The sequence below is a fragment of the Phyllostomus hastatus genome, unplaced genomic scaffold, assembly GCF_019186645.2.
Source record: "Phyllostomus hastatus isolate PE091 unplaced genomic scaffold, TTU_PhHast_1.1 phas_scaffold_78, whole genome shotgun sequence".
Lineage (NCBI taxonomy): Eukaryota > Metazoa > Chordata > Mammalia > Chiroptera > Phyllostomidae > Phyllostomus > Phyllostomus hastatus.
In genome coordinates, this window is record NW_025334041.1 from 14,697,825 (window position 1) to 14,717,920 (window position 20,096).

The window sequence follows — 20,096 nt, forward strand, 5'->3', positions numbered from 1 at the left end:
AAATTGAAAACTGCCTATGATTCTCATCCTAGTCGTTATTTTGGTGCTATATTCCTTCCTCATTTCTATGTGTGTGTGTGTGTGTACATATACACACTTTTCTTCTGCTTGGGGACATTTTATTTATTGTGGTAATACATTTTTAAATGAGGTCGTATTTCATGTTTTTGTAATGTGCTTTTTTTCAATGAAAAATGTCATGAACAAATCTTTTCAATTAAATATTCTCTCACGTCTGTACTGTCGCCATGATATTTTGTTGCATATATTTTAATTTATTTAGCTAATCCCTTTTACCTGGATGTATAGGTTCTTCCTAGTTTTACCTGTTTACAAACTTCAGGCTCAGTCTGCAAGCATGTTGCCGCTTTACCTAAGGAAATGGCACAGGGAAGAATCCTTCGAGTCAGGATCTGTAAGAAAATGCCAAGTCAGTAGCAAGGCAGTCTTATTCCAGTTGCCAGTTTCTACCAGCAATGTGCATTAAACTTTCTACACATCGAGGTTGACCTTTTAAAGAGCTAATGCACTTCTGTTTTGCTGTCAAAATTACTTTATTTTTTTAAAAAGAAAACTTTTCATTTATAGTTGAGATATATTATTTTCAGGTGTACGACATAGTGATTAGACGTTTATATAACTCAAGAAGTGATCACCCTGATAAGTCTAGTGCCCATCTGACATCATACTTAGTTATTACAGTATTATTGATTGTTCCCTATGCTGTACTTTACATCTCTGTGACTATTTTTATAGCCAGCAATTTGTGCTTCTTAATTCTTTCCCCCTTTCACCCAACCCCTAGTCCCCCTCCTGACTGGCAACCATCAAAATGTTCTCTGTATCTATGAGTTTGTTTCTGTTTTGTTTATTTTTTTAGGTTCTACATATAAATGAAATTATATGGTATTTGTTTAAAGAGCTAATTCTTAAATGTATAAAGCAAGAGAGAATAGGTATAATTATATTGATAATGTTGACTATGGTAATTACCAGTAATTCACACTAGTCAACTTGGCCAGGTTGAACACATTCCTCTCTGGGCATGGCCTGAGCTGGCCGGGCACTCTGCAATACCACTCTGCAGCCAGTGCATGGGACACCCCTCCCCCAGGGGCAGGTCCAGGATGCCTTGCAGTGCTGCTCAGAGTCCACAGGCTTGGCTTTCTCTTTCAAAATGACCTTGTGTCCCAGTTCTTTGCATAAGGAAACAAGCAAGAGAGGGACAGGTTACAAGTTAGACTTGGTTTTCTCTTCCTGTCTTCTGCTGGTGTTAGCTTTGGACCATGATACATGATACTCTTTCTTTGTGAAGTGGGGAAGTGGTGAGTCCCGTGATTTGTATGAGTTGGTAGGAAGAAAGGAGCGAGACAGAGTCTTTGGGTAGAAATAAAGAAAACGTACAGGTAGTTTGGGTGGAAGGTTACAAAGTCAAATACACTTCTGTGTGTTGTGTTAAGACTTACCATGCAGTGACTGGCTTCACAAGACCCGGGTGTACACAGTTTTCACGATGTCTTGAGGCAGTTGTGCTAGCTGAGTTTTGAGCACAGTTGCCTTCCTTTATTGGTATTAATAGGTGACCTTGTCCATTTAATGTCAGTATTGAGTCTTGGTATGTAAATTGTGATTGATTTAAGCTGTGGGGTAAAGTGAAAATTTTGCTTTAGGATTGGCATGTCCTTGACCTTTGGGGTTCCACGTGCAACTTGTATTTTTCTGAAGTCATTTGATATGGTTACATTATTGGTTGGATCATAAGTGAAATCAGTAAGACCGACTGCAGTGTCGTCAGAGGACAGACCTGGAGCTGCAATGCCCCGATGCGGATCTGACCCCGCCACACGATAGCGGTGTGCACTGGGACAAGTTGGACGTCTGCTTTGGTTTCCTATTTATAAAACGTCAAGGGTTAAATAAGACAATAGACACTGTCTTAGGCAGTTTGGGCTGCTGTACCCAAATACCAGGGACTGGGTGACTCAAGCAGTAGACATTTATTTCTCACAGCTCTGGAGTCAGAAAGTCCACGATCAAGGTGTAAGCGGATTCATGTGGTGCTTGGTGAGCGCCCTCTTTCTGGCCTGTAGACGGAGGCATGCTTGGCTGTCGGCCCACGTGGCCTTTTTCCTCAGCTGGAGAGAGTGCTGGTTTCTCCTCTTGAAAAGGCAGTAATCCCATTATGGGGCTCTGCTCTCACGAGCTCAGCTGAGCCTAAGTATTTCCCTGAGGCACTGCCTCCTAAGACCATCACATTGGGGGTTAGGGCTGCAACATGGAATTTTTTTGTGGGGGGGGATGCATAAAATATTTATTGTTTATATACTTGTTTATACCATTGTCAAGCTTTACAGTGGAAGAAAAGATGCAAATACCAAAGGCCTTCTGCAAAAACCTAAAAATCTGAAATTTGAGTGGGAAATAATCATTATGAACACGTGGTTTTTTTCTTTTCACACATAATTTCTAGCTCTGCTCTAGGAGCAATGACCAGTGAATGACCCAGGAACAGCGAGCACACTCGTGACCAGATTGTGTCTCTCTGTATTATTTCTGATTAAAAGAGACCAGTGCTCCATGCAGATAAGGCTGATTGCCGGTGGGGGTAGAAAGTGTACAAGTTAAACCTGGATTATCACATCGTACCAGAAAGCAAAAGAGCTCTTCGAGGTTACTGGAGTCTCATCAAAAGATGCAGGAAACAATGCAAAGAGGCTTCTACTGCTGAACCCAAGACAGGGCAATTTGAGCATCCAAAAGAATTAATGCAGTGGATCGATACACACAAAATATCTATGAATGCATGAATTTATAATGATATGATCTCCCCCCCCCCGAAAACATTTGGTCATCTTCACACAATGCCAGGGCACCAATGGAAAATTTTGAAATAATGATGTCTTTGAAGTCCTGAAAGAAGAGACCAGGGTGAGGACTTGCATGAAGGTGATTTATTTTGGAGATGATTTCAAGGACTAAGAATGAGGGAAAGGGGAGAGTGAAGTGGGGGGAGGAAAAGCCAATGAGCGGTGCCTGACGGAGTCTGCCATAAGGAACCGGGGGCCGCAGAGAACTGAACTGCAGAACAGCCGCCGCCCCCCGCGGGGAGCCTGGGCATTTCTCTACTGGCTCCCACATCCGCCCCTATAAATTGCAGGTTATCTTAAGTGCTTCATCTCTCCTCTGCTTCTCGGCTGCTGATGTCCTCTCCTGACACTTTGGAGAAGCCCTGAGGCAAAAGGCAAAGTTGTACGCTTAGGGGTGTGTGCTCCGGGGTGGAGGGGTGGAAGGCTGGAAGGCGGAAGACAGTGCCAGGGTGTGTGGATGAAATCGGAGGTGAGCGAGGGGACGTGTCGAGCGACACAAAACTGCAGCGGGAAGGAAGGAAACAAGTACTTATCCTGCCTGCGCTGTACTCACTGTGCTTCAGAGTATCCAGGACTGGAGAAAGGAAAGTTGTTCTTTATGGAAGAACTCCAGCTTAAAAAAAACACGGAAGGCATGATAGAATGAGAAGGTCAATCCCAGCTTTGAATGAGGCGATATGTTTAGGCAGTGATCAGTGGGGAGCGCAGCGTTTCAGGAAGACAGCCAGAGAGGACTGGTCTCTGCAAGGAGTACGAAACATCCCCTTTGACGAAACACCCCCTTTGACGTATTATCGACTCTCTCAAACAAACAACAACAAAAAACAAATTGAGTCTTCAGATCTAATTACCACTTTGTAGGTGACAGAGGAACATATTAAACACCACCATGGGGGTTTAATTAGCAAAATCCGGGCAGGACAAAGATAAGTTTTTGCACCCTCCCCCCCACCCCAACATAAGAGGCAAGAAATAAAAGGAAACTCGTAGACCGTGAGACTAGAGTCATGTTCAACCAAGTGCAGTCTGTGGACTTGACTTGGACACTGATTGAACAAACAATTATAAAAGTTTATTTTTAGAATCATGGCAGTTTGAACACTAACTAGATTTTTAGCGTGAAGTTTTGTTCATCTTTAAGGACTGATAATAGTATTTCGTCTACTCAGAGTCGTTGTAAGAGGCACTAATACTTACAAAAGGCAAGAGAATGAGGACAGATTGGGGGTGATGGTTGCGTTCTGAGGCAGCAGCAGCATGGATGACGTCAGCTGTCTCATTCTGCTTGGTGAGGTGGGCTCATGGGTGTTTTATGCTTTATAATATAAAAAAATCGCACAAGGTGTATCAAATAAGTTCAACATAGTAAACATTTACTAAAATGACAGAGGGTGCAGTGATTAAAATCCAGAATGAGTGATTGTACAGGATTTGTGACCCAGACCACCAAATAAATGGTACAGAAACAGTCAAGGAAACTCTTGTATAAAATCGACCTAAAGAGACATCAGCTCTACACGTTCGCATCGTGTTGGAATCTTGATGTGAACAAACCAACTGTAAAAGATAGTTATTGGGCAATTGGAAATCAACAGAGTGGGTATCTGATATCAAGGACTTTTTCTACTCACCTTTAGGACCCATAATGGTGTCATAGTCAGGTTTAAAGAAGAAAGGTCCTTATCTTTTATAGCCGTGTACCGTTGGGCTTCAGCAGGACCGTGAGTCTCGTTGGTGTGGTGCGAGTCTAGATAAGGACCCGTGACCATGCTTGATCATCTAAGCTGGTGAGGAGGTTGCCTTTGTTAGTTCATCTAGTGGGGTGTCAGTGCGAAATGTCTCTAACATAAACTTAAGTCAGTTCCATTGATTACTAAAGCTCTTGAAGGTGTTTTAGGAGTGAGTCTATGTGAGCTTCTCTGTTGGCTCCTTATCCCGTGATTTAAGTTGCATTTAAAAAATAACTAGTATTGTTTGGAGGGGGTGGGGAGAAGAAACAGACAACTGTAATTGAACAACAATAAAATAATTTAAATTAAAAAAATAACTAGTATTGAGCCCTGGCTGGCGTAGCTCAGTGGATTGAACGTGGGCTGTGAACCAAAGCATCGCAGGTTCAATTACCTGTCAGGGCACACGCCTGGGTTGCAGGCCACGGCCCCCAGCAACTGCACATTGATGTTTCTCTCTCTCTCTTTCTCCCTCCCTTCCCTCTCTAAAAATAAATAAATAAAATCTTAAAAAGAAAGTAGAGTAAAAACTTAAAAAAAATAACTAGTATTAAATTTTCATGGTAACTCATATTTCAAGCACAGAGAATGTTAAACAAACTTTACCTTATTTTTCTCTCTGGGGGAAACCCTTTGAATTTTATGTGATTAACTTATAGATAGATTGTGTTGGAATTACTTTTTGAAAATAACAGTGATTAAATCAGTATTTATCTGGTTTTTGTTCTCAAACTTAAGTGCGGCAGTTTTCACTCCCCTTATAATTTTTAAGAAAATCATTGGAAATGTTAGTAGTTTCTGGATGGTGGATCTGTGAGTCTTGTTCTTCTTCCCCTTCTATATATCAGAACAGAATTTAAATTAATCATTAATTGGGTGCATCTCAGGGGCCCAGCACTTTCCCAGGCTGTGAACACAGCAGTAGATGAGACAGCCTAGGTCTCGACTTGTGCGGAGCCTGTGTCCTGTTCCTGCTACTCTGTGTGTTAGGAGGAGGTGACGCACCAACTTCCTGATAATTAAATTGAGTTTTAATGATTTGGTAATCATAGAGTAGAAACAAACACCAGTATACATTTTATCAATTTTTTTTTCTTTTTAAATATATTGTATTGATTATGCCGTTACAGTTGTCCCACTTTTTCTCTCTTTGCCCCCCTCTGCCCGGTACCCCCCTCCCCTCTATGTTTACCCCCCTTATTTCATGTCCATGGGTCACACATGTAAGTTCTTTGGCTTCTCCATTTCCTATACTATTCTTTTTTTTAAAGAGTTTATTTATTTATATTTAGAGAGAGAAACATCAATGTGTGGTTGCTGGGGGTCATGGCCTGCAACCCAGGCATGTACCCTGACTGGGAATCGAACCTGCAACACTTTGGTTCGCAGCCTGCACTCAATGCACTGAGCTATGCCAGCCAGGGCTTCATTTCCTATACTATTCTTGACATCACCCTGTCTATTCTGTGCCTGCCAATTATGCTTCTTAATCCCTGCACCTTTTCCCCCATTTTCTCCCTTCCCCCTCCCAGCTGATAACCCCCCACATGATCTCTATACCTATGATTTTGTTCCTGTTCTGGTTGTTCACTTTATTTTTTTAGATTCAGTTATTGATAGTTGTGAACTTGTTGCCCTTTTAATATTCATAGTTTTTATCTTCTTTTTCTTAAATAGTGACTATGAACTCCTTCAGCTTTACCTTGTTTGGGAAGAACTTTATCTGCCCTTCCATTGTAAATGATAGCCTTGCTGGATAGAGTAATCTAGGTTGTAGGTCCTTGCTTTTCATCACTTTGAATACTTCTTGCCAGTCCCTTTTTGCCTGCAAAGTTTCTTTTGAGAAATCAGCTAATAGTCTTATGGGAACTCGTTTGTAGATAACTCTCTGCCTTTCTCTTGCTGCTTTTAACATTCTCTTTATCTTTAACCTTTGGCATTTTAATGATGATGTGTCTTGGTGTGATTCCCTTTGGATCCAACTTGTTTGGGACTCTTTGTGCTTCCTGGGCTTGTATGTCTATTTCTGTCACCAAATTAGGCAAGTTTTCCTTCATTATTTTCGCAAATAAGCTTCCAAATTCTTGCTCTTCCTCTTCTCCTTTTGGCACCCCTGTGATTCAGATGTTGGCACATTTAAAGTTGTCCCAGAGGTTCCTAAACCTATCATCGTTTTGTTTTTTAAATTCTTTTTTCTTCCTGCTCTTCTGATGGAATGCTTTTTCCTTCCTTGTTTTCCAAGTGGTTGGTTTGATTCTCAGCTTCATCCTCTCCACTGTTGGTTCCCTGTAGATTTTTCATTTGACTTAGTGTAACCTTTTTTTTTCTTCCCTTACATTTTTGCTGTACTCAGTGAGTTCTTTGAGCACCCCGATCATCAGTGTTTTGAACTCTGCATCTGACAGGTTATTTATCTCCATTTCATTTAGCTCTTTTTCTCTGGTTTTGTTCTGTTCTTTCATTTGGGCTGTATTTCTTTGTCTCCTCAATTCAGCAGCCTCCCTGTGTTTATTTCTGTGTATTAGGTAGAGCTACTTTGACTCTTGTTTGGATGATGTGGCTTCTTTAAATCCTTGATAGTCAGAATTCCGTACCACTCAATTTTCTGATGGTTCCAGTAGTTACTTGTTTTGAGGAATAGTTGGAATTCTCTCTGTGGTTGCGTGAGGAGGCATACAGTGTCTGTCTGTGCCTCCATTTTGTCTGGGAGTCTGGTTTGTCAGTTCTTAAGTATTTAGCATCAAACCTAGATGTAACTGAATTCTAAAAACTCATACAAGAAAGGGGCACTCGGAGAAGAGGTGATGGTGTTTTAGTTGTTTACAGCTAAATCAGTAAGTACAGCGGAGTCAGGTTGATTTTTCTCTAGTACTTCCCAGGTCGGGAGTTTGTGTTTAGGTATGGGATGGTTAGAATTCATGCCTTTGTTTAGTCCCTTGTAACTCGGAGCATTTAAAAAAAAATTATTTATTCATTTTTAGAGAGAGGGGAAGAGAAGGAGAGAAATAATCAATGTGTGGTTGCCTCTCACATGCCCTGTACTGGGGATCTGGCCCTCAACCCAGGCATGTGCCCTGACTGGCGACCCTTTGGTTTGCAGCCCGCACTCAATCCACTGAGCTACCCCAGCCAGGGCCAACTTAGAGCATTTTGACTCTTGTACTGACTGATAAGAGTGGAGTATGGGGTTAGGAGCCAGAGTTGAAACTGAGAGTTTAGGATGAGTTAATGGACAAGTGGGAAAGAACAATTTTTTAAAGTAATGTTTTTATCATATTTTTTCCATTACCATTTTTCCTTATTATACCCCCACCCCCACAATCTTTTTTATTTCAATATTGTTTTAATTTGCACTGCTTCTGTTTTTAGTGTTATTGAGTGTATTTCTACATGTTTTTAGCATTTTTAAAATTAAACTCATTGGGGTAACATTGATTAATAACATAAATTTCAGGTGTATACATTATAGTACCTCTGTAGAAAGAAAAATTTTTGATGTCCTAACACTAACTGTATGAAAACATTTCTAATGTTTGTCTAAAATGAAACTTGAGAGAATCAGATCATGAAACTGGACAGTCATTTAAGGAAAATAATTATTCTGGAATAAGTTCTAATCAGTAAATGGGCATTGGGTGCACACTTTGCAGAATGCATTGGGAAACATTGTTAATGGATTACTTCTTTTTTTCTTTTTTAAAAATATATTTTATTGATTATGTTATTACAGTTGTCCCATTACCCCTCTTCACTCCCTTCCACCCTGCCCACCCCCTCCCATCCACATTCCCCCCTTTAGTTCATGTCCATGTGTCATACTTATAAGTTCTTTAGCTTCTACATTTCCCATACTATTCTTGCCCTCCCCCTGTCTATTTTCTACCTACCATCTATGCTACTTACTCTCTGTACCTTTCCCCCCATCTCCTCCTCTCACTCCCCTGTTGCTAACCCTCCATGTGATCTCCATTTCTGTGGTTCTGTTCCCTTCTAGTTGTTTGCTTAGTTTGCTTTTGTTTTTGTTTTAGGTGTGGTTGTTAATAACTGTGAGTTAGCTGTCTAATGGAATACTTCTGATGTACGAAAGATGGTATTCCATTTAAAGAATTTATTGGGAGTCCTGTGAGGTGGATTATTTGTTTTTGTAATGTGAATAATTACCTGCTAGTTGACCAGCTCTCTGTATGTACATTTACATTTGTACTTTCAGGGACATTTTTCGGTAATACATAGCCAGAAGAACGAGTCCAGTGGGGATGAATGCTTAGTTTCTTAACACTGTGCTGCTCATTCTTACTGGGTCAGATGTTTGATCAGACAGATTAGTACTTGCATGTGTGTAGTAATTCTGGCTTCCTTGGTTACCCAGGGTAAATATTTACGCAATGTGAGTAGCTTTTCTGCTAGCTAAAGCTATATATATACATGAACATATATGTATATATACACAACAGTTTTGAAATCTCTGTGTTAAAAACCCTTGTGTTAGGGTATATTTTTAAGGCTTTTGTAAAAAATATGAAACCTTATACAAAAGCGGAGCCATCGTGCATGTGCTGTAGCTTTTACAACTGGTAGCACATAAGTTATTTTGAGACAAACCCCACACTAGCATTTCATATGTAAATTCTGAGAATTAGGTGGTGTTTAAAATCTTTTTTTTTCATACATTGACATTCTCTCTGTCTCTTTGGTATATTGCTCCTGATGATTACACTTTGTTTTCTTGTGTCAAAAATAATGTGAGAATGCTTCTTCTTTCTCCATTTTATGATTACAAACAGGATGTGCCTGATTTTGGTTAATCTGCATATTCTTCAGAGTGTCCTAAGGGACAGGTAGTGTCTGTGGTAGTAGTTATTTGTTCCCATGCTTTGGGGGAATAACAGGGACAAACTGACTGGGCTACGAATCTTGTCTGAGGGGGTGTTTTGCTGTGGGACTTTAAAATAAGTGGATTATTTGACCTGGAAAGGAAAACCAACTGTGGCTCTATTCTACAAGTTAAGTAATTTATTTCACTTGAGATGTCAAGCCTAACCACTGGTCTTTTTTTCTTTTCTTTTTTTTAATAGCTAGTTGTCTATAAATTTCTTTGCCTTCTACAGGGTTGATTGGTGTGTGGCATCTTCTATACTATAATCTCATATAATTATTGTTCCTCCCCTCCCCTCCCCTCCCCTCCCTTCCCTTCCTTTCCCCTCCTCTCCTTCCTGTCTCTGACAGTGTTCAAGAAGGGGTATAAAGAGGGTGTGTGTGTGTGTGTGTGTGTGTGTACGCACATGTGCAATAGATATTATTATATACAATAGTGTACTATATAAGCATATTTAGATATGTGGGCATTTGAAATAAGGTGTTTTTTTTAAAAAAAGGTTTCTATACTGAAGACACCTTTGATAGCTTGAAATTTATGGTCATCTCTCAAGATGTTTTTATTTTTTATTTTTATTTTTTAAAATTATTTTTATTTTATTGATTTTAGATAGAAGGAGGTGGGGAGACAGAGGGTGAAACATTGGTTTTTTGTTCCACTTACTGATGCATTCATTGGTTGCTTTTTGAATGTGCCCTGACTGGAGATTGAACCTGCAACCTTGGCCTCTAACCAATCGAGCTACCGGGCCAGGGCCTCTTTGAGGAAGCTTTTAAATGCGTAAAATAAAACCCACAGGATTATGAGGAAATCAATTATTTTGAAATATAGTTAGCAAAATGTTAAAACTCATAGTAACATGTGCTTCTAAACATAATAAATAACAAGTTCTAGCAACACATCTAAATTTCAGAGTAATGAGTGTAGATGATATTTAAAGATCTGCAACAACAGCTTAATATGATATGAAAAGAACCAATTTATGTGGATGTGAAAATTCCAAGTAGTGTAATTCTACTGTGGTTTATGCCAGCATTTATAATTGAAAAAAAAAGGTGCTGCATTTCAGGGGCTAGTGAAAATAAGTGTAGGATTTGCCCCACGCCCAGGTCTCTCATCCACGTTCCTGAATTTTATCCGCGAACCCACTGGGCTGCAATCTTGGAGCAAGAACGTTCTGCACTAAGGCTTTGTGTCCTGCAATGCTTAGCTTGAGGCTAAAGGTTTGAACTTAGGATACAGTCATCAGATGAAATGTGTCGCAAACATCCCACATGCCCATTTTAGTGGCTTTGAAAATAAGCCACAACAACCTGATGGTGCTGGGTCTCCAGATGATCCCATTGTGCGCTCTGCGGCTAAATTTGTCTCTTTTTTGAATTCTTGGGCTGCATTTTTTTTTTACTATATATTGCTTTGTAGGTAGTATAAAATTAATGTTCTAAGGAGTTTCTAAACATCCACGTTGGCTGTTAATGTCTTTTGCTTTTATGTGTTTTTTTTTCCTTTTAAAAAACATTTTAATTCTTCTGCAGGATTCGGAAACTTCAGATACGAAATATCCCGCCTCACTTACAGTGGGAGGTAAGAATTTCTATATTTAAAATTAAGATTTTAGTATTGAAGCCTGTTGTTAGTTCTTCCAAAAGTTTTTCTCCTTCTCCCAGCTCTTAATGCTAGGACACAAGGTTTTTCTCTCTCAAGGTTTGTGTATTGCTGTGGGCTTTTCTTTGTAAGCGTACACTGTATCTTTAAAAAATTGCTCTTTGAAATACTTAAAAAAAATTTGACGAAGCTACTTGGGTAATCTTCCTCATTCCATCGCATCCCAACAGAATCTTTGAGATCTTTCTGATGAGCTTGCCAATTGTATTTAAGGTGTGAAGTTCCCTCCTTGAGAAATTTTTTGAAAGACAAATACCTGCTCCCTATGCTTTGCTTGAAAACGTTACTCCACTTTCTGTTGCTCAGATGGTGGCACTGTGGAGACTGTGGATAGAAACACAAACTAAACATTTAGCATGATTGATTAGCCTGTGTCAGCAATTTTCAAAGCATGATCATGATGTCATGGAAGAAATTTGAGACACCAGTGGTCGAAAAGATAAAGGAACATATTTGTTGACTCTTCCAGATGACGGAACCTGAAAGTACTTAAAACCTACCTTGAGAAGAGGGTGCAGGGAAGACTGCTCAGCTCTTCTGTATTTTTAATACAAAAATCAAGAGTAACTAGCTTGCTGTGATTCACATTCATCTTCTAAAATGACATTTGATGAGTCACTAAACCCGAACATTCATCAAAATGCAGAGTATGGTTAAAAGGTTTCCTTGGTGGTGAGTTGTGGTAAGTTGGTCTGAAGTCTGATTTTCCAAGGGCCCAGTTGGTAACAAACTATTTATGCTCAGAATATTTTACACAGCATTTATATTCAGAACAATATTACTCACTGAGTTTAATTTTTTGTAGGAGGAATTGGGTCTTTGGTATAAGCTTGAATATATTTCAAGCTATGTAATATATCAAAAGTATATTTTTATAGATGGAAACAGTATAAATAAAGTTAAGCTTAATGTATTTTTCTGTTTTAGATTAACATTTGTTTAGGGAATTGTGTACCTTGGAGGATGGGTCCCCAAATCAAGTGTTGTGATTTGATCCCTTTGTTTTAACACGGGCTATGTTAGATAGGATTTTTCTGCTTCTGTATTGTAGCTTTCAATGAAATTGTCAAATGGTAGCAGTCAATTTTAAGTAAGTGAATTACTAGAGTAGCAGTAGTACATCACAGTGATTTTGAACCTCTTTCATCTCATGGCACACAAACTAATTACTAAAATTCTGCAGCACACCCTGGCTGGCGTAGCTCAGTGGATGGAGCGTGGGCTGGGAACCAAAGTGTCCCAGGTTCGATTCCCAGCCAGGGTACATGCCTGGGTTGCAGGCCATAACCCCCAGCAACCGCACATTGATGTTTCTCTCTCTCTCTCTCTCTCTCTCTCCCTCCCTTCCCTCTCTAAAAAAAAATAAATAAATAAAATCTTAAAAAAAAAAAAATTCTGCAGCACATCGAAAATATATTTTTTCCTGATCTCACCAAAAAAAGTATAATTTTGATTTACTCATGCTGGACAGATATAGTTGTATTGGCTGTTGTCATTTTTTAATTTGACAATCTCAGGGGAAAGAGGCCAGTGCCCCTGACTAAACAGTCAGGTGTGGCATGTTTTAGAAATTCTTGTGCACGCCACTTAAACATTGCTAGTGTGTCAGATACAGGCAAGTGGCAATTTCCTTTTAATTCATTCATAGTATCTCTTCAAATTTAGATTGCAGTGGCTTCTCAAGCATTTAGTTTGTTGTATTTTTGGTGGCTTTTCAAGCTTTAAGTTGATTGCATTCTTACTCAGGGTAAAATGTAACCTCACTTATGAGCCTAAATCTTTATTTGCCACATCTCACTTTTATATTTCATTTTATCCTCGCCACGGTCCTTTGAGGTAAGGTGAAGTAGGTGGCATTATCTCCATTTTTTCAGGTGGGCAACCATGGGCACACAGGATTCAAATAATTAAGCAAGAATACACAGAATTCTACAAGTTTGGAACTAGACTTTGAAAGTCTTGACTTTCACCTCTTTAAAATTTTTTAAATGATTGTTTGCGGTGTTGATCAACAAGAAAATTGACCGAGGGCTTGTCCAGGTAGGACAAGCTAGCGTTGATGCTTTCTTGCCTCGAACACTTGAATTTCCTTTTTGAGACAAGTCACTGTGTGTAACTTCTATGTACACGCTGAGTGTGCCGGCTGTTGCGTGCCAAAGCCTTATCTCAGGCAGTGATGACTCTGCACTTACAGGTCTAGACTCCCTTTATGTTGGAGGGATTAGACTTTGAACCCACTGATTAATCTTAGAATCCCTGAACGTGGGGAAATGGGACATTAGGCGCCAACTGATTTGATGCAATAGGAAATACGTGGACATGGGTGAAATATTCTAGTCTAAAATGTAGAGGTTTGAGCCCTGGCCGGTGTGGCTCGGTTGGTTAGAGTGTTGTCCTGTGCACCAAAAGGGTTGGGGGTTCGATTCCTGGTCAGGACACATACCTAGGCAACCGATCGATGTTTCTCTCTCACATTGCTGGTTCTTTTTTTCTCTCGGTCCTTTCCTCTCTCTATAAAATCAATAAACATATTTAAAAATATAGAGATTTGACTGGATTCACTTTCATCCTAACTTTGAATTTACAGTACAAATGGAAGATAGAGGCACAACTTAAATTGTGCCACCGAGAAACACCTGCCAGGTCCAGAGTATGGGACATTCCACAGGACGAACAATACTGTTTTACTAACCAAGTGGTGGCTTGTTAGAAGGGAAGGAGACTGTTATGGACTTAGACTTATTAGGAAAACAAAAAAGCCAGTTACAGTAAGTTATTTGTGAACTGTGTAAACAGCCCTTTGAAGTAGGTGGCCTTGGGGTCAGACTCAAAGTTGTATCCCAGCTGCATGACTTTCTAGTTGTGTGATCTCTGAATGGGTTTTAAAAATTCTCTGAGCTTCATTTTCCTCATCACTAACATGGGGTGATGACAGCAGCCACCTCATTGGGTGTCTGAACATTAATAGGATTATGCATGCAAGCCCTTAAAACAGTGCTTGGTACGTGGAAGTGCACGCTACATTTCAGCTATAACACAAACAGCACGCTTGCCCCCTCTTGACCTTGTTCTTGTCTCAGTCAGATCCAGCCTGGAGCACGGAAAGCACCAGGCGTTTCACCAGGGGGAAGTTAATGTGGAGAATCACTGAGGTGCTGCAGGGAGCAGCCACCACCCCTGAGGACCGAGTCGGTGACCCTCTGAGTGAGGGATGCTCCCTGGCTGTGGCTGGTACCTGGGATGAGGGGCTAAAACTGGCTGGAAGGTGATAAAACTGGCTAGAAAGCCACTGCTGATAGAATGATGCTGGTAGGGATGGCGGGTAGACGGGAAAGAGCGAGTCCCATCTCTTGCACTCCTGCCTTGCAGTTTCCCTCTAGTGCCTTCTATCAGCAGAAGCCAGCAGGGGGCCACTGGCAAAGGAGCCAAGGAGGGCCAGCCCTGTACTGAAAAGTCGGAAGGTGGGTTTGGAACTGAGAGCTTAATGTCCAGCCAGACTTCCAGCCCAGAAATGGAAAGTCCTCCCCTGCCCTGCCACTCCTCCAGTAAGTCATTTTCTGTGACATCACCGGAGGGTGACAGAGTCTGGGACTGTGGCAGGAACACTAATGGAACAGACTGTGGCATTTTATAAGATCTGTGGCTGGATTGTTATCTTTATTTCACTATGCTCTTTTTATATTTGTATTCATTTGTTATTTATAGTCTCTTCATTCCACCATATATTGCCGAATGATATGAGAGGATTCTTTTCTTCTTGAATGCTGCGTATATCTAACAGGGGTTAACTGATTTTTTTTTAAGTTGCACTTTTTTCCCCCTTTATTTTTATTGTTGACACTTGCAGGTGTCCACATTCCCTACCCCCTCCTCTATCCCCCTCCTCCCAGCCCCTGCTTCCCCTGCCCTCTGGCCGTCACCACACTGTCATCTGTGACCATGGGTTAGACATGTATGTTCTTGGCTAGTCCCTTCACCTTCCTCCAGCCCCCACTCCCCTGCACCGACAGCTGTCAGTCTGCTCCGTGTATCCATGCCTCTGTTTCTGCTTTGTTCTAAACATTGCGTTTTAGATGGTGAGAAAGCACCTGTGGGCACTGGGCTGGCTAAACGTTTCACTCAAGTGTTTTGGGCAGATAGGGATATGGGGAGACGAACTTTTGAAGGACCTGCTGTCGGAGAATTAGGCAGTTTGTTTTCCTCCAAATATGTGGGGTGTAGACGGGAGACCGAAGAAGCTCTCTTGTCCAGCTGCCACCCCCTTGCACGAGGTGCTTGAAGAGGAGACGCGACTAGACCTGGAGGGGCTTGCCTGTGAACAGTCCTGATGGCTGGTGCACCTGGGTCCTCGGGTGCCCGAAAGGTGGGCTGCTGGGATGAGGACGGGAGGGGACATCCTCTTGGGCAGACAGACAGCACCGCGGTGAGGCAGTGATGGAGCCTTTGAGAACACTTTTTGGTAAAACCTTCTTCGATGTCTCAGATGGGGCCCCATTTTCTAAATTTAAAGAATATTTTTCTGCATTTAAAAAATAAATTTCCAAGGCCTTAGGGAAGAATTTCTTTAAGAGAGGCTTTTCTACCCTTACTGTCTTACTACTGCTCTCTCATCAAAATAATCAGAATTCCTAAAAAGTACTCACAAAATGTCAGATGGGCTACCCTCTCGGAAAGAAGTGTAAGATCCATAAATAATGCAAATGAAGTGTCATAGAGTTCAGTTCTCATTTTGGGGTCAGGCAGTAAAAGTCGAATGATGTTTCTGGAGAGTTTCCTGCGTGCACAGTCTGAGCTGCAGCACGAGTTAGTCCTCTGCGTCACAAGGTTCTGCGCCTGCCAGGGCCCGACACACCGCGCATGCCTAGAGCCACTGCATTTTCGGGCAAAGATTTGACCATGTGGGCGGACAGATACTTACGGGGAATGCATACTTGAACATCCCAGTCCTGGTGGGAGACTGCGAATGTGTGTTGGCTTTACCTCAAGGACTGGGTATCCAGTTTTTCTTGGACTTTGTTGAGCTGAGCAGCTGAGTGTCTTGGGAAGGAACTCGGAGGAGGTTTGTGCAGCGTCAGACCCGTTTCTGCCACGTGTGTGGTCTGGTGTGACTGACGAAGGGAAGCAGCAGCTGTCTTCCGGGCTGGCCACAGAGGAGAACAAGGGTGGGTGGGGGTCGGCTCCTCGCAACTAGAGCATCCCCAGTTTGCATCTAGCCCTCTGACATCCGTGAGTTGGTCTCTGGTTCTTGACGTAGACCAGCTCATGAACGTAACCAGTATACTAGAGCAAGTCACCAGTATACTAAAAAAAGCATGTAACCAGTATACTAAAAATAAAAACCCAAAGCTACAAGTTGGAAACTGCAGCATAATATATTGTTGGGTTTTTTTTCCCCCTCAGAGCAGAGTTACCCTAAATAATTTCTTTTAAAGGTCTTTTTGGTGCTTCTATATGAGCTTGAAGCAATTTTTGGAAGGAAGTGGATTTTACAGGAAATCTTAAAAGGCACTTCTTTCATAGGGGCAAAGGATCGCCCTAACAGAAACGCTTCAGGGTTTGGCTTGTTAGTTTTGAACCCAGCTCCTGGTAACCGGTTTGGAGAAAGTTGACTTTTAGGGCAAAGGGAATATTAGAAAACCATGATTGAGAGACATTTATTCCTTTGTAGTTTGGTGGTGAGGAGTGTCACGAGGAAATAGCTCAGATTGTGACAGTATTTGGAGATAGGGTCTTTATGGAGATAATCAAGTTAAAGTAAGGTCGTTTGGACGGTCTCTAATCCTATAACTGGTGACCTTATACAAATGGAGCACTGTAGACGTACACCCGCAGAGCACCGCGTGGAGATTGGCATTCCAGTGCCGCCATCTTTGGAAGAAGGGCTAAAGCTTTAGAAAGATGCCCACATTTCAGACCATAATGAAAGTTGCATTCTTAACAAATAAGGTGGAAACCTCCTTAAATGGGCATTTCCTTGTGAGATGAGGCATGTACTTACAATGGAGGAATGATGTGATCCACATTACGCTGAGAAGAATGCTGAAGGAGGGTGAGTTGAAGAGGTCAGAGATTTCTAAGAGGTTAATAACAGCTTCTTAAAACTGGTAACATCTCCGTGAAGTCTGTTATTTTCTTTCCCTATGGACTCTGAATATAGTAAGGTAATTATAGGAGCCCTTCACTGGCTGTACTAGGAAGTAGAAATAGCAGTATCATTAAGGTAGGCTCTGGCAGACGGGAAACCGAAAGAGTTTTTATTTAGAAATAAGGAAGTAAGCAAGAAAGTAGTGATGCCATGAGATCTAGTCTGGGGAGAAGACAAGACAGGAGCATAGTTCATGTAAAATACAGCGCTCACCAGAAGTAAGGCCTGCATTGAGTGTGGTTGGTAGGGTAATATATATGGGTGTAAAAACTTATAGTTTTGCCCTGACTGGCGTAGCTCAGTGGATCAAGTGCTGGCTGCAAACCCAAGTGTCGCAGGTTCGATTCCCAGTCAGGGCACATGACTGGGTTGCAGGCCATGACCCCTAGCAGCCGCACATTGATGTTTCTCTCTCTCTCTCTCCCTCTCCCCCTTCTGTCTCTAAAAATAAATAAATACAATCTTAAAAAAAAACCTTATAGTTTTAATTGGAACATTTCACGTAAAATGTTATATGGTGTACTTGAGTGTGATATTGTTATGTTACAGAATCACATGCTTATGCTTTTGTAATCAAAGACTTGGTAATAAAAAAGGGGGTGTTAATTGTGCAGGACCTTTTAGTTCAGGGAGGGTCCTCGTGGTACCGCTCGGGATGGCTGTGTGCTGAGAGTTAGGAGACCGTTTCGGAGAAGAGGAGGTGGTGGAATGACTTCCAACGGAAGAGGTCCAGGCAAGGGCATGGATCTGTCATGGGATCCCAGGCATGGGATCTGTCAGGTGAAGTCCCTGATGGATGTTGATACATATATTTTAAATTTTACTTATTTATTTATGTGCGGTTGCTGGGGGTCATGGCCTGCAACCCAGGTATGTGCCCTGACTGGGAATCGAGGATGTTGATATTTTTAAGGGAAGGAACTGTCACTCATTTGCATTTTCTACGTGCTAATTCCTGGCGGCACTCTGGTCAGATACTGTTTGGCTCATGATGAATGTGTGAACTACTGTGCAACAGAAGTTGGGTGAAACCAAAGCATTTAAATATTATTGACAATGTAAAGTTAACAATATGCCCTGGCTGGTGTGGCTCAGTGGATTGAGCTCTGGCCTGGGAACCAAAGGGTTGCTGGTTCAATTCCCAGTCAGAGCACATGCCTGGGTTGTGGGCTGGGTCCCTGGTGGTGGTGGGGGCACTCAAGAGGCAAGCACACATTGATGTTTCCCTCCCTTTCTTTCTCTCCCTTCCTCTATCTCTAAAAGAACTAAATAAAATCTTTAAAAAAAATAATGTTAACAATATGAGGTGCTTTAACTCAATCAAACAGAAAAAGGCATCTGTAGGAGCAGTGGGGTTGGCATTAACCTGGGCTTGAACAAGAACTCACCGGAGGCATAGATGTTAATATTAGAAATAACCCATTTATATGTTACCTTCTGCAGTAGGACAGCTTGGAGTTATAAAGAAAGTAGTAACTGATGAAAGTGTTCTGGGTGGGTGCTTTTGAAACTTTTCAAAGATGATGGTATGGCTGAAGCCTGGTGTATGGACACAGATAAAGGCAGAGCTGGTCCGAGGTAGCGTAACCTTGCCTGATGGTTCCCCGGGCATCCTCTGGGGAGGTTCTGTGGGACTCAGAGAATCACTGTGACATCAGTGAATTTGAGTGAATAGTTGTTAGAGGTAGTCGATCTCAACCAAATAATTCAGAGGGGATATAATAGACCGTTTAGGGAGACCATCGATGCCGATAGGTGATCCTTCTTCACCACGCCTCACTCCGAGCCTGGTTTATAAATAGCTGACGTGAGTAAGTGTACCTGTGTGCTGGGTGCTGCATTAACCCTTTTCTCTTCACATCAGCCCCCTGTTCCCTCTATGCAGATGAGGCCACCGAGGTACGCAGAGGTGAAATAACTTGGCCAGGGTCACACAGACGGAAAGTGGTAGCGTTTCTGTTCCTGCTTGTGTTACTCAAACAGAAAACTTTCCCTAAAAGGCAAGTTTCTAGTTCTTGTAATTATCATCATTTATTTGCTTTCGACACCGCCCCCGAGAGTTTGACAGTGAACCCAATAGAAACTGGATCCTTCCCAGGTCTGGAGGAAATAATGTGGTCACGAGTAGTGAATGGACTGGGACAGATTACGTGAGGAAGTTGTTGGTAAACTCTTCCTTTCAGAGAACCGTGGTCAGTAGAGTTCTCTGTGAGTCTTTGCTCTGGGACAGGTCAGCCTTTGCCTCATTAGACAAGATCTGGTGAAAGGCATGTGGGGAATACCAGAGCTTTCCTAGGAGCTGTATGTGAACGTATTTCTGCCCCTGGTGTTTACCGTGCCCTCGCACTGTGAGGCCTGGACATTTGTCCCGTGCTTCCATGTTTTTCCTGAGATGGTCATCTCAAGGTCTCCGTGCCCTTTGTATAACCCTTCTATTATGAAAATATAAAGCATAAACAAAAATAGGCTAAGATGACACTCAGTTTCAGTCATTATGATCAGGGAGTCTTGTTTTGTTTTTCACCCTACCCCTCTTCCCCCTTTTGTGCATTATTTTGAAGCAAATTCCAGACACATTCCTTCATTTAGTAAATACTTCAGTATGTATCTCTAGAAGATGTGTCTGTATTAGTTTGCTAGGGCTGCTGTAACAAGACACCACGAAGAGGGTGGCTTCAACAGCAGGAGTTTTCGTCTGGCAGTTCTGGAGGCTGGGCGTCTGATTACAAGGTGTTGGCACCTGCGGTCCCCACCCCTGCCCCGAGGGCCCTGCCGGAAGGGTCTATTCAAGACCACTCTCTTCTGATGGTTCC

General features: G+C 41.8%; 1 protein-coding gene across 1 annotated transcript in view; it reads left to right on the top strand.

The window, feature by feature from the left end:
- Positions 1–20,096, top strand: part of IGF2BP3 (insulin like growth factor 2 mRNA binding protein 3) — a 105,197-nt gene that overhangs the window by 30,571 nt on the left and 54,530 nt on the right. Inside the window, exon 3 of the mRNA XM_045828454.1 lies at positions 11,009–11,057. Within this exon, the coding sequence (XP_045684410.1) occupies positions 11,009–11,057 (49 nt within the window). The remainder of the gene's footprint in view (positions 1–11,008; positions 11,058–20,096) is intronic.